Genomic DNA, 20,815 nt, shown 5'->3' on the forward strand with positions numbered 1-20,815 from the left:
TGTGGGAGGGCAGAGCCAGCGGGAGGTGGCCCTTCTGTGCCCCGGGGAGCGGGTCTGGGAGACCCAGGTGAGGGAGGCTGGATCGCTCCCCACGTGGTCTCTGCCCGCTGGAGGCTCAGGCTGGTCCCGCGGTGCTCGCTGCAGGCCATGCAGCCCACCGGCTCCCTCTCAACCACAGCAGCCCGCTGGGGAGTGTAGGGGTCCCTGCCCTGCGTGTCAGGAGAGCTGGGGCCAGGGGGGCCCAGAGGTCCTGGGGTCTGGGGTCTGGGGAGCAGAGGCTGATTCCCCACGCCAGGCGGACAGGCACACACTCCTGCTCATGGACACGCCACAGCGCAGCCCCCCACTTCTCCAGCCTCATCCAGCCTTAGCAGTGAGGCAACAAGCTAGTTGTCCCCCTGCACACTGTTTCCTGAGTGGCCTGGTGGCCTGCTGGGCCCTCCACTCTGAGACCCTGACAGAATACAGGAGACGTGAGCCCAGAGCACCCGGGGCAGACGAGGGGCAGGAAGGAGCTCAGAGCCTGGGTGCTCATGCCCAGGTTGCACGGGCATGTGGGCACAGCTGTCACCAGTGGGTCCTTCCCTGGGTGGGGTGGCCAACCCAAGGAGGACCCTCCGGGGCACCGTCTCCGCCACGCAGCAACCCTCCTTCCCTTGTACTCTGAGGGGCCGAAGGACTTCGGGCTTCTTGCCCAGGCTGGGGACAGCTGTGAGTAGAGGCTGTACCAGTCAGGGGTGGCAGTGGCCGAAGAGAGTGGGGGTGATCTGCACGTGGGCTAGTGGGGCTAGGCAGGTGGTGTGGGCAGCCCCGTGGGGTCAGTGAGGGCCGTGTGAGGAAAAACATACCTGTGGGGCCCCAGCCGAACCCTCTCAGAGGCGGGGGTTGGGGGTGGGGAGCACCTGGCCAGGTGGCCTGCAGGGGGTGCCATTGGGCCAGCCTGAGCTTCCAGCAGGAGCCTCCAGCGAATCCAGCCAGGCTGTGGACGGCCGCAACTGCAGGGACAGGTGGGCAGTGGGTAGCAAGCAGCCCAGCCTTGGGCTGCAGTGACGGAGGGCCACGCACTGGAGCCTTAAACAGACGCTTATTCCTCAGTCCTGGCGGCTGGGCATCTGAGTCCAGGCTGCATCCAGTGTGCTTCGGGGTGGGGGCCCACTTCCTGGCCTGCAGACGGCCACCTGATTACCATGTCCTCATGCAGCGGAGAGAGGACACTGACTCCACGGGACCCCCACCCCTGCCCTCACCTAAGCCTGGTCACCTGGTGCCCTCTGCCAGGGATGCGCACACTCAGTCCGTGACAGTGCGTTGCCCCTACAGGCTGGGGGGTCCAGGCCCAGGGCCGCACACCAGGGGGAGGGGCTGGTGACCCTCACTTCCTATGCCCTGGCAGGAGGGGCAGCCTTCTACCTGGGGACAGTCCCGTGGGTGCTCGGGCCACACGGCCTCCACGGCCACTGCTGCCACCTGGCTGGTATTTCCTCCCTCCTGCTCAGCAATGGGGACTCAGAGGTGGCCCCAGGTCTTTCCTCAAGTCCCCATCCTGACAGGATGCCCTGTGGCACTGATGGTATTGATGTGCAGAGACTATAGAGGTGCGGAAGTCCAGACCTGTGGCCGCATGCCTGGCTCTGGCCATGTTTACCCATGGAAGACAGTGCCAGGGCCCGCCTGGCCTCACAGCCTGAGGCCCTGGGCTCCAGGATAAACATGCATTCAACCGTACAAGGCCTCTTTGTCCTGGAGAGAGGCTCCCAGCCCAGGATGCTGCCCAGCGGCCTGTGTCCTCAGTGTGGCCAGCTGCCCTGCGTGGCCTCCTCTGGGTCACCTCCTGGCTTGGCTTCAGCAGCCCCAGCAGGGGACAGGGCCCTGGGCAGCTTTGGAGTTGGCTAGGCAGGCTGAGCTGGGCGAGGAGGAGGCCCTGCAGCCTCGGCAGGGCAGCTCCAACGTCACAAGGGAAAGGGGGAGCCCTGTGGCCACGTGGCTGCTGCTGACTCTGGGCAGAAGGGGGGCTGCCCACATGCTGCTCCCACACCCCGCCGCCAGCCCATGACCTCTGGTCCTCGTCTGTGCAGTGGGCCATGGTGGGGTCCTGAAGCCCCTCAGCTTCTAAGTCCTCCTGGGGGGTAGTGAGCCCCATTTTGGGCAGGGTGAGATGTGGGGTCTGTGTGTGTGAGGGAGTGGGTGGGAAGGGGGTCCCCGTGTAGGGGGAAAGGGGTCCTTGTGTGGGGAGGTGGGGAGAGGGTCCCTGCGCAAGGTAAAAAGGGTCCCCAGTGTGGGGGTGAGGGGTGGGATGGGAGTCCTGTGTGGGGAGGGGGAAGGGGAGAAGGGGTCCCTGGGCAGGGGGTTGGGATGGGGGGTCCCTGTGTAGGGAGGGTGTCCCTGTGCAGGGCGCAGGGGAGTGGGGTGGGGGCTCCTGTCCCTGAAGAGGGGTTTCCTCTGCAGGAGGGAAGGGAATCTTGTGCAGGGGCAGACAGTAGAGGTGCCAGAGCCAGGGGCAGGGCTGACTTAGGGTGGTGACAGGGAGGGGTACCAGCTCTGGTGTGAGCTGGAGACACATGTGCCGGGCAGGAGATATTCCTCCTGGGAAGGGTCCTGAGCTGTTCTGCGTAGGATTTGCAGTGTCTGGTGTGGCCAGGTGGCCCCATGTCCCTGGCCACACACCTCCTGGCAGCTGTATTGAGCATGGGACCTGGGGGTGGTGGTCCAAGGATGGGGAGGTGCTGGCACTGGAGCACAGGTGGGTGGTGGGGCACAGGGACAGAGGTGGGGATGTTCAGGGGTCAGGTGGCCCCAGCCTGGCCTTTTGACCCGTACCAGGCACTTTCCTCTGGATACCCTGTGAACCAATGTGCCCTCTGCCAGTGGGGCCCTGGGTACCCCTCTGGCCAGGGCCCCCAGTGCCTCCTGAGCCAGGACAGCACGCTGCTCACACCCCTGGGCCATGGCCCACGGCCAGCAGTGAACCTTGGTGACAGCAGGATGTGTCACTGCTGCGTGCCTCAGGCCAGTCCTGGAGCTGGCTGCTCAGGGGCAGGGGACCACACCCTCACGGGGGATGCTCGGAGGCCCACTGCCGGGCAGGCCGCGGCCTGGATGCATGTGTGGGGACCCCTGCTCCCGGCTGACGAGGAAGCACTCCTTTGCGGGTGGCTCTAGGCCTGGGCATGAGCAACTCATCTGTGGCTTCGTGCGTTTCCTTGGCTGTGACAGTGAGCTGCCAGGTGCCGCCGTGGCCAAGACCCTCACTTTGGTCAAGACCAGGACAGCCCAGAGTTTCAACTTGAGGGAAACTTTATTTAGTCTTGTTAAAGTAATCTAGTTTAAAAACAGGTTGAGGGTAACAGAAAAAAGAACATGGAACCTTCCACAGACAGGTGGGTGGACAGCAGCGCAGGCAGGCTGGGCCCGCGTCAGATCTTCTCCATCTTGGAAATGAGGTCGTCACAGATCCGTGTCAGTTCATCATTCTCTTTAGTCTGAAGGAGAAATATCAAGTCCCTGGGTTTTCTGCCACTCATGTGTGGCAGCAACAGGCCCGGCCTGGGCGCGGGGCTCCAGGGACCAGGAGGGCACCCCCACCACTGGCAGTGGGCCTGACCCCTGCCCACCTTCTGCTCCACAGCCGTCTCCAGTGAGTGGATGCGTGTCTGCTCCTTCCGCAGGCTTGCCTGGAAGGCCAGGGCCTCTGCCTGGGCCTTGCTCCGGACCTGGGCGATCTCCTCATTGGCCCTGGGGAGAAGGGTGGGGCTGAGCCCACCAGCGCAGCCCTAGGGGAGCCCCGCCCCGCTGCAGGCTTGTTGGGGGTGCCCTTCTCTGCCCCAACTCACAGCCTGAGTTTCTCCTCCGCGTGGGCCTTCAGTGCCTGGTACCTCTGGCCTTCCTTTTCAATCCTGACTATGTAGTCCTGGACACACTTCTTCAGCGATTCTTCGTTCTTTAAGGAACCAGCAGACATCAACTGCTAACACTGCTTTCTGCTCAAGACTAACCCAGCCTGGCTTTGGGGACCCCAGGGCAAGACGGGGACAGTCTGCCCATGGAGGCTCTCTGGGATTCTAACGGAACAGCAGCCCAGATGAGGAAGGCCACAAGGAAATAGCATTTCCTATTTTCCTTTTGAAAAAGGCACCCCTGGCCATCCTCCTCAGCTCGCCTGGCACACACAGCCTACTGTGCCTCTGCCCAGGCACTGCTGAGGTTAGCAGGCCCGGCATTGGGTTCCAGGAGCAGCCTGTAGCTGCCATGCCCCGGCAACAGCAGGAGCATTTGGACATACATAGCTGAGACCTTGCACCCCTGGGGCACCTCTGCACCCAGACACAACACACAAGTTCAGCCACATGCTATCTGCAGGGTGCCCTGAGCTCACACCCCAGTCACCATCTGCTTGTCATCCTGCCCTCCACCCCCGATGGGTCCTGAACTAGGGGTTCAACCACAGTGCCTGCTCCTTAGTCTCCTCCCCGGAGGGTTCTTGGCCACCTGAGGCACGAGGCCCAGGGGTTCTCAGGTCACCTGTGGGGCAGGCCCGCGTGTGGCCCTGGCCACCTTCCTCTCTGTTGAACCCTAGCGCTAGGGTGGCTTGAGCTCCGTTTCCCCGGCTCAGGAGTCCTGCCGCTCCTTGCTGGGCTCTGAGGCCTAGACTGCCATGACACTTTTGGGTATAGAAAGCAGTTATGTTTGGAAGATCATGTTAGAAGGAACTTCAGGCACAATCTCCTCTTCCACGGAGTGACCCTCAGACTTGCTTCTGCTGTGCAGCTGGGGGCAGCTGCTGACCACCCCGAGGCCCAGGCTGAGACCACACGGGTCCAGCTTGTCCTGACTCCAGGGCCAGGGTCTCCACCTCTCAGTGGCACCCTCTGGCACTTCTCCCTTGGCAGGAGGGCTGGGGTCCAGTCTGCCCACCCCTGGAGGCTTGGCTGAGCTGCCTGCAGCTCCACCGTGGCTGAGCCATGGCCTCTCAGTGACCGCCGTGCGTGACGGGCACTGCCCCACCATGTGTGCGGCCCCTTGCATCTCTGGGAGGTGACTGGCTCCTTCACCTATCTCCCCTTGCTGAGGTGCTGGCGTGATGCCAAGGGAGGAGGGGGCTGCAGCCAGGGTCAGCTGTGGGGCTGGGGAACCCCGCCCAAGCCTTGTGCCCTCAGTGCCCAGCCTTTGCCGGGCAGCCCTGCATGTGCTCTGAGTCCCAGGTGCCCCCCAACACAGGCCCCCCTTGGAAGGCAGCTGCTGCACCAAGGGCTGCTGAACACCTTGGCACACCCCTGGCCCTGCAGTCATGTTTGGATCCCTCCCCTGGCAGGCAGCACCTTGGCCTCCAGCAGGACTGGCCTTGCAGCCTTGGGTGCTGAGCTGTGCTGTCTCCACAAGGGATGGCAGTCCCCGACCTCGACAAGGTGAGGGCACGAGGAAGCCCGGCTCAGCCACTGCCCGCTGCCCACCGACCTGGACTGCCTGACCACCCACCGCACGGTAGCCTTCGATCGCCTCCTTCTGCTTCTCAAACCGCTTGAAAAGGTCAGAGAACGACTTCTCCATGGAACTCAGGTCTGTGGCCAGTTGGTCTTTTTCTTTCAGAACCTTCTGGATCTCAGCTTTGGAGAGCTCCTTCTGTTTCTGAGCCTCCTCTTGAGAAGACAAACACAGGCACTAAGAGTCAGAGCAGCAGCCAGATGCTGGTGCGCGGGAGGCCATGTGGCAGTGCCCCTCTCCACCCAGCTGTTCTGGAGCTTGAGGCCCAGAAGAAGGCTGTTTCCTCAATACCAGCTCCGGCCCGAACCTGAGGGCATGCAGGGAACCCAGGCCTTGACTGCAGAGGTCTGAGGAAGGGATGGTGCTGAGACCCACAGGCCTGTAACCACCCCGCAGGAACACCTGAGGAGACTCTGCAGTCAATCCCTGCTGTTGGGGGCCCCTGGGAACCGAGTCCCTGACCAGGCCCAGCCCCTGAACTGGACACACCCACCCAGGGCCCGGGACCCAGAAGATGCAGCTCAGACACACGGCCACCTGGCAGTGCGAGGACAGACCAGGTGCAGCACCCATGGAAGGGATTCCATCTGACCCCTGCTGTGACCTCAGATGCCAGCTCAGGATCAGGCCAGCTTTAAGACCATGAGCACCCAGAACTCACCCATCGCCTGGTACACGATCCCCTCAAACCCGTCCATGATCTTCCTGTGGGAAGGAGACCCGTCTGAGTGTGCGCGGTGGGCGGCCCCAAGGGAAAGCCATGCTGCGCGGGCCTTACCCCATCTCCAGGTTCTTGGCATGCAGGGCCTCACACTGGCTCTGCAGCAGCAGGTTCTCCTTCTGAACCGCCTCCACCTGCACGCACCACATGCCATGTTGGTCTGGGCAGCTTGCCAGCTGGTGTCCAGCAAGAGCACTGCTGCCCACCCCAGGCACTGTCAGGGCCCAGCAGGCTCTTCTGTGGCAGTTGTGTACAGGGGTCCCAAGGGCCCCCAGAGGCCTTGTTTGTGTGCAGGGGATCTGGGAGAGCAGCCTATTGAGAAGAGGGGCCCAGCAGCCAAGACCATGGCAGGACGCAGCTGTGGGCAGAAGTGGCCGGGGTACATTGGGTCACGTGTTGCAGGCCCCCTCAGCCCTCCTCAGGAGGGGCTTGGCTGGATTCCTCCCTGGGGGTTTCTGGGGCAGAGGGACTGGGGGCTGAAGGTGCAGCCTGCCGGCTGTCTAGGCCAGGGTGCATGGACATCAGATCAGACCCACCACACAGATGCGTTCTCTGTGAGGCGCTGGGCAGAAACACAGGACTTGGCTAACTGGGTGGCAGGGGCTGTTGGGGAACCAGGGAGCAGATGCCCGAGGTTCTATGCCGGTAGCAGCTGGGGGAAGGCCGGCACAGAGCTGCCACCCTCAGCTCTCAGTGAAGGGCAGCTGGGGTGGTGCACTGGGAAGCCACCCTCCCCTGCCTCATCCTCACTGCCGCATCCAGGTCCCTCTGGCTGTACTGCAGCACGTCCACGATGGGGCCCAGGGGTGGCTGCAGGGGCCCGAGAACACACAGAGGGGGGCACAGCACCTGTGTGGGTGACAGACCAGCTGGGCCACAACTCCTCTGGCACCCTCCCCACCCGTTGCCTGGCATCCTGAAGCCTCCAGATCTCAGGGATGTAAACCTGGGCCCTTCAAATGGCATGTGCAGACAGACACAGCACTTACAGGGACACCTGCAGCTCCGGGGGAGTCAAGTTCCACCAGCTTCACTTCAGGACCTTCCAAAGAAGGTGCGTCTGCCACCTGCATGCTGAGGCCACAAAACAGAACATAATGTGCCCATTTTTCTTCCAGAGCAGGGGTCAGCCCAAGTTTTTCCCAAAGGCTCAGAGAATAAACATTTTAGGATTTAAGGGCCACATAGCCCAACTGCCAACATATCCCTGTCCCTGACTTGAGAAAACACAACATTTGCCATTGTCCCTGATGGCAGCCACATAGATACAGAGCAGGATGGCCGTGGCCGTGCCAGGGAACCTCATGTGCACAGCCGGCCAGGGGGCACATCTGACCCACGCCCACAGGTCTCGCTTGTGGCCTGCGTCCTGTGCCCGGCTGCCTGTGCTGCCCACTGTCGCAAGGACGGCCACCATTCTGGCTCAGCTCTGCACTGACCGCTGCAGTTCCCCAGGGTCGGCCTGTCAGAGGGTGTCTAGCAGTCTCTGGTTGATGGCGCGCCTGGCCGTGGCCAGCCTCTGGCCCACCCCACGAGCCCAGCATAAGGGGGCTGTACCTGCTGCTCTTGGGGGCTGCAGCTGCCGGCCTCTGAGGGCTGTCCTTCAGGAGCGGGTCAAATTTGAGGTACAAGGACTGCTTCCGCAGGGCCGACTCCTTGAACTGAAGGGGATGGGAAGGTCAGCTTTGCCACTGCCCCTGATGGGCGATGGCCCCGAAGAGGCCCATGGGGGTCTTCTCACTGGACAAAGGTCCCAGCAGAGATCACAACACATCAGGGGACACCTCCCAGGGCGCGACTGCGCCTGGCCGCAGAACAGTGCCTCCAGCAGAGCACCCAGGATGGGACCTCCGCGGGACCACGGGGCACTGCTTAGACAGGTGGCGGTGGGCAGACATACGGGTAGAAGTGGCATGATTGTTGAGGGATGACCGTGGCATGGGACTATCTAGAAAAAGTCAATTTTTGAGACATATACTTCAGGGAAGGCTGTCTTACTTACTGAGGATGTCCCAAACTGCTCCAGGTAATCCACCTCGGCCCCCACGCCTAGAACTGAGAGGGAGCATGTCAGCACTGTGGTCACCCCCACCTGGGATGCACTCTGGCTTGGTGAGATAGACGGCTACTGTGCTGGGCACCCCAGAGCCTGACTATGCTGGGTGGACAGCAAGCTGCACCCCCTCCCCACCTGTCCTAGGCACCCCTTGCTTTAAAGTGGGGTCTTTGCCCCGGCACCAGCAGCCCTCGGGCTGGCTCACTCTGTGGGGCCGTCTGCCTGCAGTCTGAGCCGTCCGTCCCCTTCAGAGTGACAACCAAGTGTCCCCCACAGAGCCGAAGCGCCCAAATTGAGAACTGCTAAAGCTGCCCCAGAAAATTCTTCCTGAAAACATAACCTTTGCTTAAAAAAGCTAAGGGTGCCTCATGCCATTAGGCCAAAGACCTAACGTAAGAGCTAAAACTATGAAATTCTTGAGAAAACATAAGGGTTTCACAATATTGGACTTGACAGTGATGTCTTAGATTTGATGTGAAAAGCACATGACAAAAGAAAAAACGGACGAACTGGACGTCTGCAGACCATGCACCCGACGGAGGATTCTTCTCTGGGCCACACTAGAAACCCTCACAACTCAACCAGTGCGAGGGGCAAAGGTGAGAGTGGCCGTTTCCCCGTACACGAGGAGGTGCTTGGTGCGCTCGGCTGTCAGGTGGCAGCTTGGGCCCAGCAGGATGGCTGCACCTGAAGGTCAGAGAGCAGGGAGTGCTGGCGGGGGCTGCCATGCTGGGCCCTCCCACGTTGCTGCGGGGGAAGTAAAGGCGTGGGGCTGTGGAACAGTTAACAGGTGCCATGTGACTCCTCTCACAGGCACATGCATACCTGAGAGAAATGGGGACCACAGATCCACAGGAAAATGCACACACGACCACCCAGAGCAGCCTTGCTCCAACAGTGGAAAGGTGGAGGCCCGCCCAAAGGTCCACCTACTGATGGCTGACCCGAGCTGGCCCCGCCCACAGAGGGGAATAGTGGTTGGCCATAAAGAGGAACAGAGTCCTGCCACCCGCTGTAGCAGGGAGGAACCTCAGACACATTCTGCTCAGTGTAAAGGGGGACCAAACCCCAGAGGTCGTGTGGCTCCTGGGTCCCTGTGGGGTGGCAGGCCTACCATGGCAGAGCCCAGCCAGGGGATCTGGTCACCCTGCATGCCCCGTGCTCCCCACCCTGGCGGCTCAGCAGCCACGGCTGAGGCCCTACAGGTCGCCAGCTGCCCTTCAGAGCAGTCCCACCCTGAGCTGTCACTGACAGCAGCTCAGCTGAGCAACTGCCCCACCTCCAGTGGGGCAGGGACCCCACTGCTTCCTGTGCATCTGTGCACAGCCTCCTTCCGGTCTTTTGCCATTTTCCTGAGTCCATGATTTGCATTTCTAAAAGATCTTTATACTAAAGGTATTTCCTCAGTATACCCCTTTTGGGTAAACTACAAGTCTCTACATGGAGTGCTTAAAGTCAGGGGACAGTTAGGCCTGTGAGACAACCCCCCGCAAATGCCTCCAGGCACGGGGCAGACAAAGGGTGACCTGGGGGCGGCATACCCTCGGCCGGGTCTCGGAAGTGCTCCTCCTCTGGGTCCATGGTGGGCTCTGGCCCCCGCTGAGGAGCAGGGCATGCCGGAGTGGCAGGCAGGGCCGAGGGCTCGCTGCCTGGGCTGTTGGAGGGGGCCAGTGCACCCGAAGAATCCGTGGTCCCCTCCTGGAAGGACAGGTCGTCACCTGGGCAGCTCTGTTTGGGCATCTCATGCAGTCCCACCCCAACGGTGTGTCCCGCCCAGTCACCAGAGCCTCTGTTCTGACATATGCCCGTGGTGGTATGTGTGCAAAACCACTCCGTACCTCACCCGTCGCTTCTGTTGTCCCTGATGAGGTCGTCACCAGGGGCATGCTGTCCACTGAGGCTTCTGGCACCTGCCTGAGGAGATGGGGTCAGTAGGCCCCCCGCCCCCAGCACGGAGCCGCCACCCACCTTGTGAATGTCCCTGAGAAAGCCAGGATGGAGGCAACGCTGGGGCCCAGCAGAGCCAGCCCCCCAGCCCCACCACCCCACCCGCTGAGGACCACGAGCCTTGGAAGTTGGCAGGAAGTGCGAGGGGCTCAACTCAACACTAGGCAAAGGGGCTAGTCACCCTTCCTGCTGGCAAGCAGGCCAGCAGGCTCTGGGCACCCCATGTTCCCAGAGCGGGGAGTGCTAAGGGCACAACAGAGCTGGCTGCTGCACCACAGGCCTCAGGAGCTCCCCTCCGCTGGGCATCTTCCCAGGCCTCCCAGGCTTGTTACAGGTAAGACTCTTGAAGCCCGAGGACAGTGCCCTGGAGAGGGCGGGACGGGTGGGGCAAACTCCTTTCCTGCTGTTTTCCACCTGCTCTGCTGGCTGCCCATACCCTCTTCAGCCTCAGGACTGGGTGGCAATAGCCTGTGGTCTGTGCCACCGAGGCCCCTCCTCGGGCACATAAGGGGCTTCTCTGGCCCAGGCTCTCCGGCACACTCTACTAAGCAGATACCCCGACATTGCCACCCTGTACTCACTGGCTCAAAGGCAAGTCCTCTGCGGCCATGGGGCCAATGCTCAGCTGCTTGGCCACAGGCCTGGCTGACCTGCTCTTGGGCTGCTGCGAGGGCCAGGCCTCCCCACCACCTCTGGACAGGTCGAAGCTTGGGTCATCCAGCTTGTCCCAGTCCAGGATGTGAGATCCCCAGGGAGGCAGAATGGGACCCTTGCTTGCCTCTGTGAGGGCCTCTTTCTGCCCTGCTTCTGGCCCTCTCAAAGGGGCTTTGAGGCCAGGTCTCTTCCCCAGGGTCCCTGGTGGGGGTGACCTTTCGCTGGAGGCCTGGTCAGAGAAGTCAAATTCTAGCCTCGCAGGCCTGCCTGGCGAGGGGTCGGCCCTCCGGCCGCTGGCCCCTTCCGCCTGAGGACGTGGAGACATGGCCCCCTCGGCCTCCTGAGGGCTGGCTGGGGCAGTGTTCTCGGGGCCAGAAGCATCCTCAGGGCGGGCTGGGGCTTCGCCAGGCAGGCCTGCGAGGGGCCCTTCTCCGCGTGCTCCCTGAGGGTGAGCACCATGTGGCAAGGTGGGTGAGGAAGCAGAGATGCAGCCCCAGCCTCCTCCAGCGGCTCTGGGGGTGTCCTCTGGTCTATCCTGGGGCGCTGTTCCAGGAGGGTCTTCCAGGACGTCAGAGGCAGACGTGACACTCCACTCTGAGGAGGAGGAGTGAGCACCTTCCTCGGAGGATCGTCCAAGGCTCCCAGACATCTGTCCTGGGGATGCCGCTCGGTGTTGAGGACTTTCCAGCATCTGGGAAGAGCCGGAGGGACCCAGGCTAGTCAGGGGAGCTGAGGTGGGTCTGCTGGAACACCTATCTTCAGAGGCTGGTCTCAAGTGCCCTGGAGGTGGGTTGGCATCAGCCACTGCTGGTTTCTGTTGAATTCCATTGGTTGTTTTGGTGTCCACTTCCTTAGCAAACTGTTGGCTTTTTAGAAAAACAGTTAATGATAAGAAACCTACAGTTTTAATTACATTTTAGTCCACATGATATCATTAGCTAAACACAGGGAAAAACACTGTGGTGGCTCTTTTCTCAGGGTGACTACCCCAAGTGGGTCCCCAGAAGTCAAAGCCTGGTGGGCCACCTGGGCACAAAGACTTCTGGGGAGACAGAGCAAAAGCCTGACAAATGACCAAAGTTAGGGTTATCTGCCCTTTCCCTTGGGGACCACCCTACATGGTCAGGGCCCATCAGAGCACGAGGGTCAAGCCTTTCACTGGAGAGAGAAAGGCAAGGGTGAGAACACTGCCTTTAGACAGAGCAGGGCCCTCCCAGCCTCCTGCCCCCACTCAGCTGCCCTGGGGGTGGGAAGCTTCCTGGCCCTCAAAGTGTGTTGGACCCTGGCAGCCAGGAGACAGGGCTGAGTGAACAAGTTTCCCTTCCTCTTGCGGCTGTTAGGAAACAGTGAATGACTCACTCTACTCTTGTTGAGATGAATTTCAAAAAGTACAAAAGTGAAGCTGGAAAGTAGTAGCAAGGAAGCTGGGAGGAGGGGCAGATCCAGGTTCCAGGTGCTGCCCCCGGGGCATGGGGATGCAGACCCAAGGACGTTTTACTTAAGTGAAGGGCATTTTGGTGGTATTTTGCTTTTACATAGCTTCTCTGCTCATCTGATATCTGTTCAAAACAAAAGGCAAGTCTTATACAATTTAAATCAGTAAAAACCAGAACAAAAATGTAGTAATGAGGCCCTTTCCCACTCTGGATAGAGAGGGTCCCTGGGGACCCCAGATGGGTTAGTGCAGCCTAATCTAGGGAGAAGGATCCTCCTTGCCAGACCAAAGTGGGAAAAGGTCAAAGCCAAGTGTTTAAAAATCGAAACCCATAGCCTCTCCCATTCTGCCTAGATTATACAAGACAGTCTCTGTGCCTCTAAAAGTAAGATCTATCTGCAAATTTCCTCCACAGCTTGATGTTGACAATGCAAAGCTGACTTGCAAACAGAAGGGAGACCCCACTGGAATTAAAAAAAACAAAAACAAGACCAGAGAATCCTTCCTCAGAGATGTGGTCAGGATATTTCATGGAACTAGAGGAACAAAAACCAAGATCAATTTGTTGGCGAAGAAAAGGAGTATGAAACCTCAGCTTCCAAAGTGTCTGATGTGGAGCGCTGGCCCGTGCACTGCTCCAGCTGAGCAGAGACCAGGAGAAACCCAGCCGGATGCAGCAGACAATGAAACAGAACCATCCTCCACATCTCCACAGATGTCACAAACTGCAGTTTGCACACAGTACCCCACTTACTTCTCTTTCTGGGTCCAGATTTGATGGGAGTTTTCTAATCCAATGGTGTCATCCAGAGCAAAACAAAGCTCAAACTGGCTGCTCATGCTAGGACTTAAAATTCGGTGTGTCTGTGGGTCCCTCAGAGGTGTCTGAAAAGTTACCTGTTGGGGAGAGGGGAGCACCTATTCAATGATTCAGGTCTCAACTGCCATCCATGCTGGCAGGCTGTGCCCTGCTACCTCAGTAAGTCACCAGGCACGCAGACCCAGGGTGACCTGACAGACACATAGACCTTCCCCAGGCACAACACGCTTGCCTTCATTGCTTTGGCAGTGCTCTTGGGTGGCACATTTTCTTTCTGTGACAGACGAAGAACAGTAGATCTTCCGGTAAGTTCTGGTGGTAAAAACAGGAAGTCACAGTTTTCTGTACTTTTGTCACCAGTGACATTTTTGTCATTGAAGATCTGCAGACTCATTCTGGAAAGGCAAGCAGAAGGGAGACCCCCCTAGAATTAAAAAAAACAAAAACAAAACCACAGAGCATCCTTTCTCAGCGTGAGGACCGGGTTGTCCAGACACACAGACATGACAGGAGCCAGCGCTGCAGAACTGCAGGGTGTCCCCTTTGCACGCAGGGTCACCGCTCAGGCAGCCTGTCCTCTTCCAGGCTGTCCCCATCCTGCTTCGGGGGAGCACAACCTACCAGGTCTAAGAGCTAGAAGGGTCTTTGGCCCGAAGGGCAAAGAGGAAGAATAGGACCCTCAAAACAACTTGAATTTTGTGGGCAAAACTCCTTCAGGAGACAGGTGACAGCCAGTCTGTCGGAAGGCTGGAAGAGACAGCCCAGGTCTCCGCACAGGCCTCTGCTCAAGGCCCTAGAACTGGAGCAGGCTGCCCTTAGCAGAGAAAAGGAAAGCAGAATGGTGCCATGGCCTACTCTTACCCTCAGGGCTGGGAAATGGGGACCAGAGAAGGACATCAGGAGGGTGGAGGGACAGCCAGTGACATAACAACCCCTTGGGGAATGGAGATGCTTCTACACTGGGGCTTGGAATCTAGAAACACACCAGGGTGTCTCCAGTGAGGCCCAGAAGGTTCTAGAACAGCCCCACTCCTCTTTCCCAAGGTCTTCATGATGGTTACCAACCTGACATTCCCAATCTAGGAGTCACCTGCCCAAGGGGGTCCCCAGGTACTTGCTGGTGGTAGTGTTCCTAGGGGCTACAGTGTGAAGAAGAGCAAAGTGTGGGTGGCTGGGACAGAGGGAGCAAGGGCAGCCTGGAAAGTAAAGGAGCTCTTGGAAGGCATGGGGGCGGGACGCTGCTATGCAGGACAAGGAAGGGGCCAGGGAGAAGTAGGCAGATGGGAGGCCCCACAGCGGCGGCCTGCCAGCACTCAGCCCTGCTTGGCCAGCAGGCCCAAGCTGCGCGCACGAAGGAGAGGGAAACAGAAGGCAAGGGCGAGTCTTAGGTTCTACCTCAGCAAGTGGGTAAAACGGGGGGCTGGGTGGCTGCGGGACGCGTAAGGGGGGCCTAGAGGACCTATCTGGCAGTGCCTCAACGGGGGAGGCGCGAGAGCAGCCGGGGCTGGAAGGCTGGGAGGGGCTCCCGGCAGGTGCGGCCAGGGTCGGGGATGGCCCCCAGGTGGGGAGCAGAGGAAGCGGCACGAAGCTGCCTGGGGCGCAGGGGCGGCGCGGCGGGGCGGGGCGGGGCTAGAGGCGAGCGTTCCGAGCCAGGGTCACCGGCGGCGCTTCCAGCTGCATGGAGTCACAGAGGAGGCTCTGCCGCGAACCTCCGGTGCCAGAAGGCGGCACAGAGCCAGTCAGGGTGCAGCCGTCCAGGCATCCGTGTCCCGCCTGCGGCGGCCGGGGAGGTCCGAGGGATGAGGGACAGGCGGGATCGCAGCGCCGAGCCTGGGGTTCCCCGCCGCCTACCTGCAGGCCGCTGCAAGGAGCCAAAGGTGCGGAGGTGCCGAGGCTGGGAGTGAGCCCGCCCGCCGCCGATTCAAATACCGACGGTTGGAGCCGCGGCCAATCAGCGCGCGGCAGAGGGTGTGACGCACGGGACGCTAGTGGCCAATGGGAGGTCGTGCCTCTTGGCCACGTCCCCACGCGTCTGCTGTTCTGCTTCCGGGGCGATGGGCCCGCTAGGCGCGGGGGGAACTGGGAGTGCTGGGGAGCCGCGGCTCGCTGAACTGGCGGAGGGGAGGGGCTGCTTGTTGGCAGGTGGTGTTTACAGGGCTCGCGGTTGCCCTGTGATCTCCGGCTCTGCTGCGGACGCGACTGGGCCGCACGGGAAGACGCTTGGATCGCAGATTCCCCAGCTGTAAAATGGGACCAGGTGCAGTGCCGCCCCCAAGGCGGGTTGTGAGGAGGAGCCGAACTCTCGCGAGGATTGTTGTGGCCGCTCACTATCTCTGCTGGTGCGGGGCACAGGGACTGCAGCTCCCAGAACCCCCAGCGCCCACCGGACCTGGACGCCCGGGCCTGTTCTCCGCGCCGCGGCGGCGGACCTCGCCGGCGGCGGTTGCGCGATGGACAGCCCCGAGGTCACCTTTACGCTGGCTTACCTGGTGTTTGCTGTGTGCTTCGTGTTCACGCCCACCGAGTTCCACTCGGCCGGGCTCACGGTGCAGAACCTGCTGTCGGGCTGGCTGGGCAGCGAGGACGCCGCCTTCGTGCCCTACCACCTGCGCCGCACGGCCGCCACGCTGCTGTGCCACTCGCTGCTGCCGCTCGGTGAGCGGCCGGGTTCTCGCCCGGAGTCCTGGGACCCTCCCGGCCTTCTGCTCCCTGGGTGGGCGGAGGCGTCCTGGCGGGGTCGGGGGCTCGCGGCCGAGCTTCGGGACCCCAGAGGTGGCTGGGCCTCGGGTCCCCTCCCTCTGGGGAAGAGGCTGGGAGGGCCGATCAGCATTCCTGGAGAGAAACGACAGAACCGAGAGGCAAGGCTGCGGGCCGTACGACGTGTGCCCCTGGTCGGGGGAGAGGAGGTGCTGAATCGGGTCTCGCGTCCGCCGCCTGGCTGCTCCCAAAAGTGGGGAGGAGGTTGATGGCGTCAGGTCCCACGCAGATTGGAGAAACGCAGGCTCAGAACCCTGGAGGGACGCTTCGCCCAGCCGGGGCAGAGCGTGAACTCTCACGTGGGGGGTAGTGCCCACGAGAGGGGCATGAGTTAACTGATTGCAACAAAGGGCGCAGAGGGGTCTTCGGAAGGATGTGGCCTTGCCCCAGGCCTTGGAAGGTCGGTGTGGGAGAGACTAGCCGAGGTGAATGATACCGGTGGGGGTATCATAGGTGCAGGGGCCCGTGAAGGCTTGTGTGAGGCCAGGATGCTCAGATGTTGCCTGACACAGGTATTAGCTGGTCTCTGGGAGGCTGGTTTGTTAGCTGGTTGGATGGGAGATTGGCTGAAGAGTGGGGTACGAGGTGGGGGGATCTTTAGTGCACAGGGAACAAAAGCAGAGAGGGCAGGTGGCAGGTGTGCAGTTCTGTGGATACAGGGAGGGGCTTGCCGCTGCCAGCAGGGCGTCGCAGCCTGGGCTGGTGTGGAGGGGGCTGAGGGGGATGGGCTGGGGCCTAGGGCTGCCTGCTTCTTGGGAGAAGGCAAGCAGAGGGGAGTCCATGCCAGGATGGAGACGGGGCTGGTGTGGTGAGCTGGTGGCCTTGTTGCTTTGGCCAAGAGGTTGCTCTGCCTGGCACTGGGGTAGTCATGTAGCTCCCTCTGCCTGAGGACCCAGCACTTCTGTGGGGCCCCAGATGAGGAAAGTGCCGCGTAGAGCCTGGGCTCACATGAGGGTGTGTGTTGGGCTTCTGCCCAGGGAACTAAGGATCCCCACAGCTTTTGGGAGCTCCTCTAATTGTACCCGCCCAGCAGCCTGAGAGAGGCTGGGCCACCATCATCCCACCACAAGCAGGGAGACCAGAAATGAGGCAGCCAGTGACTCATCAAGGCCACATCCAGAGGGAGATGGAGTCTGGCCTAGTGGCCAGACACTGGGCATTTCCCTCCCCCCAACTTGGTTGGGAAAGCTTTGAAACCTTAGGAACATGTTATTTATTGTTATGTAACAAATTATCTCAAAGCACAGTGATTCGATCAACAGCAGCACATGTTTACTATTACTTTTGCAACTTCAGCTCTGCCTCATGGTCCCTCGCTAGTACATTCACTATGATGGGCAGAGTGGTCCCGTGTGGCCAGTAGGGGCCCTGGAGCAGCACCTGCAGTGGGGCTGGAGGGTTGTGGCTGCCTAAGTCAACACAGTTCTGACGGATTGACAAGTGTGCCAGAGGGGCACCAAGTGCCATGTGATTGTGACAGACATGTGGGTGATGGAGGAGCCAGTGACAATGCACTGTGCCCCTGTCATTCTTTATTATTTGGTACACAATATTGGAGTTCTGCGATGGGCCATGCTTTGGAGGCCAAGGAGCCAATATCTGGCCTGGGGAGGCCAGTGGGCAACTCTGCATTGGGTGACGTCAGATTCTTGTATTCATGTTTGCCTTTCCAGGTTTTTCTAGTTTTTTGGGTACTCTCATAGTATTTGTGTAAACTGATAGGGTAGATTAAAAACTTTTTCTCTTCAGTATTGTGTTGCTGCCATGGCCAAAAGTTGAGCTGGGCTGGCCACAGAGGCAGGTGAGGTGCACCTGCCCTGAGGTACTACAACCTTGGCGTGGGGGCTGACTAGGGCAGAAGGGGCCAGGCTCAGGGCTGGGGACAAGAGAAAGTGCCCCTCTCTGAGGCACAGGGGCAGCTCTGTGATCCTTGAAGGGCACTAATGGGGAGGACAGTGACCTGGCCTCTTGATCTCTGCTGAGGCTCACCCTATCCCTTGTAGGCTACTACGTGGGCATGTGCTTTGCAGCTTCTGAAAAGCGGCTCTACTCCCCCAGCCAGGCCCCAGATGCCTGGCAGTTCTTCCTTCTGCTGGCAGTGACCGTGCCCACAATTGCCTGCACCCTGATCTACTACTGGTCCTGGGACCGGTGGGCCCACCACCCTCTGGCCCGCACTCTGGCGCTCTATGCCCTCCCTCAGTCGGGCTGGCAAGCTGTTGCTGCTTCTGTCAACACTGAGTTCCGGCGGATTGACAAGTTTGCCACAGGGGCACCAGGTGCCCGTGTGATTGTGACAGACACTTGGGTGATGAAGGTGACCACATACCATGTGCACGTGGCCCAGCAGCAGGACGTGCATCTGACGGTGACAGAGTCGCAGCAGCACGAGCTCTCACCTGACTCACACCTGCCTGTGCAACTCCTCACCATCCGGGTAGCCAGTGCCAGCCCTACTGTGCAGGCCTTTAACATCCGGTAGGTGTGCCCAGGGAGGAGCTCGTCAGAGGGCACGTGCCCAGCCAGCACCCAGGTTCCAGTCCTGTGCCCCTTTGGCAGGTGGCGAAGGGCACATGCCAGCTGGTCTGCCTGGGCCACGCCTGGGGCCTGAACCTGCTGCGGGCCAGGGGATCTGTGTCTCAGATTTCATCCTGCCCTCCCCGAGTCCCATCGGGGTGGGTGGGTGTTGCTGAGCCTGTGGGCTCTGGCCTCAGGGCCATCTTTGCTAGCTGGTCTTGTCAGGCAGCTCGGCTGTGCCCAAGCCCACATTCTGTGTGGTTGTGGAGGCATGGCCACCCTCGGGGTACAGCCTGGGTATCCCCACTGGGAACAAGCAGCCTTGTCCTGCAGAAGGGTGTCACCTGGTGGCCCTGGTACAGCAGCCCCCGCCTCATGCAGGCTGAACTCCACGGAGTACGGCGAGCTGTGTGAGAAGCTCCGCGCACCTATCCGCAGTGCAGCCAGCGTGGTCATCCTCCAGAGCCTCGGCGACCTGTTTCTGGAGACGTTTGCTTCTTTGGTGGAGGCCAACCCGGCCTACTCGGTCCCCAGCAGCCAGGTGGGGGCTGGCAGCTTCCCACAACTGAGCCTCCATGGTGTCCAGGGTCGGGGAGGTGGGCGGCACAGCCGGCCTCCCTGTGACCCTCTGGGCCTGCCCACAGGAGCTGGAGGCGTGCATTGGCTGTATGCAGACACCTGCCAGTGTGAAGCTGGTGAAGACCTGCCAGGAGGCGGCCGAGGGCGAGTGCCAGCAGTGTTACTGCCGCCCCATGTGGTGTCTCACCTGCATGGGCAAGTGGTTTGCCAGCCGCCAGGACCCACAGCGCCCCGACACCTGGCTGGCCAGCCGCGTGCCCTGCCCCACCTGTCGCGCACTCTTTTGCATCCTGGATGTGTGCGTTGTGCGCTGAGGGCTAGCCCTGCTGGGCAGGGTGAGGGAGCGGCCCTGAGTCCCCACCAGCCCTGCCAAGGACCCCACAGCCACTAGGGGAGCAGTCTGCCTCCAGGCTCTGGGTGGGGCTGTCAGCCAGGCCTCTTCACCAGCTTGATGAGACTTCAGAGGGGGAGGACCTTTGTTTAGAAAGGAATCTCTGCCGAAGTTCCTGCGGAAAGGGTCTTCAGCACCTCTGTTGTGTCTGCGCCCCATTCATCCCCTTAGGGGCATGTGCTGGACGTGGAGAACACATTGGTCCCATCTCCAGAGCATCCCAGGGGCTCCTGAGCTGTTCTGGAAGACTTCGGTCTGCCCCAGATGGTCCTATTCTGGGCTATTTGCCTTAATTTTATGGAGCACACCTGTCCCTTAGTTACACCCAGACACAGGTTCATCTAAAAGTGGCTGTGGACTGTCTGCCCCCATCCTTAAGATACTGCCCCTCCACCCCCCAGCTGCTCTGAGACTCCAGGGCTGCCAGTCCAGGGTGCTCCTGGGTGGGGTGGTCTCTGCCTTCTACCTCCCTACCTGGGGAGACCCTGGGCTTCCCATCAGGCAGGGTGAGAGGCTGGCTGCTCCCAGCGTCTGTTCCTTCAGTTCTGTGCTTGGGGCCACCCACTCCCCTGGAGGGGCACCCATGTTCCTTTTGCTGCCTAAGTCCAAGAAGGGGCAAGCCTCAGACTCTCGGGGTGTATGTGACGGGGATTGAGCTGAAGACACAGTGACATCCTACCTACAGACAAGCCTATCAGTGCAGCACACAGCTGACTACAGTCCCATAAGGGAGCCTGTCCCGGGGTCAAGGTGGTGATGGATGTCTTCCCAGTGCCTGGTGCACAGGTAGGAGGGGAGTGTCAGGGCCCAGAGACCAGTTGTGACGTGGCTGCTGGAGGAGGGTTGTCTCTCGGAGCCCTTGAACCCGTGGCCCTGTGCCCCCTAAGCCTGGCCATTTTAAGCAGGGTGACAGATCCAGTCAGCCCAACTCTCCCAAGGCCACACCAAATCCCAGGGATTTGTGATTAGAAGAGATCTGGCTTTGAGGGCCCTTGGGGGCACTCAGAGATAGATAAAGGCCATTAGAGGGGTACCAGAAGCCACACCTGGAGTTTAGTGTACTGCCAAGGGAGGGCCAGTTGGGTTAATTTTACAAATAACCCAGTTTTACTAAAAAAGTTTTGTAAAAATCTATTGTAGCTGAGTGACACATTAAAACGTTAGTTTGGTTACATACTTTTAATAAAATGGGATGTTTTTTTTTTTTCCTGGTGCTCAGACTTCAGTTAACAGTCGGGGAGAAGCCTTTCTAGAGGTGGCAGTGTTGTGCCCACTCTGTTTTTGTTCAGAACGGGAAGGGAGACGCGCTGCGGGAGCCTTTCCCCGATGCCTGCTGCAGGACTGCGGTCCCGGGCGTGTGGGCGGGACTCGCGGGAGGCGGCGCCGAGCACGGGCCGCTGGGGGCACCCGGCACCGCCCCTCCGGGTCCGGCCAGCTTGAGCGCCCGCCTGGCGCGCGTC

The 20,815-nt window shown here is 60.5% G+C and overlaps 2 protein-coding genes across 7 annotated transcripts; one reads left to right on the forward strand and one right to left on the reverse strand.

Moving 5' to 3' along the window:
- Nucleotides 1-3,261: 3,261 nt before the first annotated feature.
- On the reverse strand, nt 3,262-15,242 carry TACC3 (transforming acidic coiled-coil containing protein 3). 3 transcript variants are annotated; one of them, XM_036921414.2, is made up of 16 exons: nt 14,963-15,242; nt 13,344-13,506; nt 13,046-13,188; nt 10,784-11,722; nt 10,094-10,169; nt 9,797-9,953; nt 8,202-8,254; nt 7,757-7,860; nt 7,189-7,273; nt 6,950-7,048; nt 6,257-6,333; nt 6,140-6,183; nt 5,473-5,633; nt 3,831-3,937; nt 3,612-3,732; nt 3,262-3,479 (listed from the first exon to the last, which is right to left on the reverse strand). In XM_036921414.2, the coding sequence occupies exons 2-16, from the start codon at nt 13,503-13,505 to the stop codon at nt 3,414-3,416; spliced, it is 2,394 nt and encodes a 797-aa protein (XP_036777309.2). In that variant the 5' UTR covers nt 13,506; nt 14,963-15,242; the 3' UTR covers nt 3,262-3,413. The 3 variants fall into 3 exon arrangements, with proteins under 3 accessions (XP_036777309.2, XP_036777307.2, XP_036777308.2); XM_036921412.2 differs by having other exon boundaries at nt 13,320-13,506; XM_036921413.2 differs by lacking the exon at nt 14,963-15,242 and adding an exon at nt 14,177-14,229 and having other exon boundaries at nt 13,320-13,506.
- An 82-nt stretch (nt 15,243-15,324) lies between these two features.
- TMEM129 (transmembrane protein 129, E3 ubiquitin ligase) lies at nt 15,325-20,527 on the forward strand. Of its 4 annotated transcripts, XM_057502066.1 has the most exons (5): nt 15,665-15,766; nt 17,618-17,669; nt 17,872-18,346; nt 18,719-18,926; nt 19,030-20,527. In XM_057502066.1, exons 3-5 carry the CDS (start codon nt 17,886-17,888, stop codon nt 19,276-19,278), a joined length of 918 nt encoding a protein of 305 aa, XP_057358049.1. In that variant the 5' UTR covers nt 15,665-15,766; nt 17,618-17,669; nt 17,872-17,885; the 3' UTR covers nt 19,279-20,527. The 4 variants fall into 4 exon arrangements, with proteins under 4 accessions (XP_036777361.2, XP_036777362.2, XP_057358049.1 ...); XM_036921466.2 differs by lacking the exon at nt 17,618-17,669 and having other exon boundaries at nt 15,325-15,766; XM_036921467.2 differs by lacking the exon at nt 17,618-17,669 and having other exon boundaries at nt 15,325-15,766; nt 18,767-18,926.
- Nucleotides 20,528-20,815: the final 288 nt, after the last annotated feature.

Source organism: Manis pentadactyla, chromosome 5, assembly GCF_030020395.1.
Source record: "Manis pentadactyla isolate mManPen7 chromosome 5, mManPen7.hap1, whole genome shotgun sequence".
Classification (NCBI taxonomy): Eukaryota; Metazoa; Chordata; class Mammalia; order Pholidota; family Manidae; genus Manis; species Manis pentadactyla.

What these genes read in the sequence shown, in the direction of transcription:
- TACC3 (XM_036921412.2), bottom strand. Translation starts at nt 13,505, where the DNA reads ATGAGTCTGCAGATCTTCAATGACAAAAATGTCACTGGTGACAAAAGT. An exon ending in CGATCGAAGGCTACCGTGCG is followed by an intron (nt 3,938 to 5,472) that starts GTGGGTGGTCAG and finishes GGTTCCTTAAAG; the next exon opens with AACGAAGAATCGCTGAAGAA. An exon ending in GCGGAGGAGAAACTCAGGCT is followed by an intron (nt 3,733 to 3,830) that starts GTGAGTTGGGGC and finishes CCTTCTCCCCAG; the next exon opens with GGCCAATGAGGAGATCGCCC.
- TMEM129 (XM_036921466.2), top strand. Translation starts at nt 15,562, where the DNA reads ATGGACAGCCCCGAGGTCACCTTTACGCTGGCTTACCTGGTGTTTGCT. An exon ending in GTGCAGGCCTTTAACATCCG is followed by an intron (nt 18,347 to 18,718) that starts GTAGGTGTGCCC and finishes CTTGTCCTGCAG; the next exon opens with AAGGGTGTCACCTGGTGGCC. An exon ending in ACTCGGTCCCCAGCAGCCAG is followed by an intron (nt 18,927 to 19,029) that starts GTGGGGGCTGGC and finishes GCCTGCCCACAG; the next exon opens with GAGCTGGAGGCGTGCATTGG.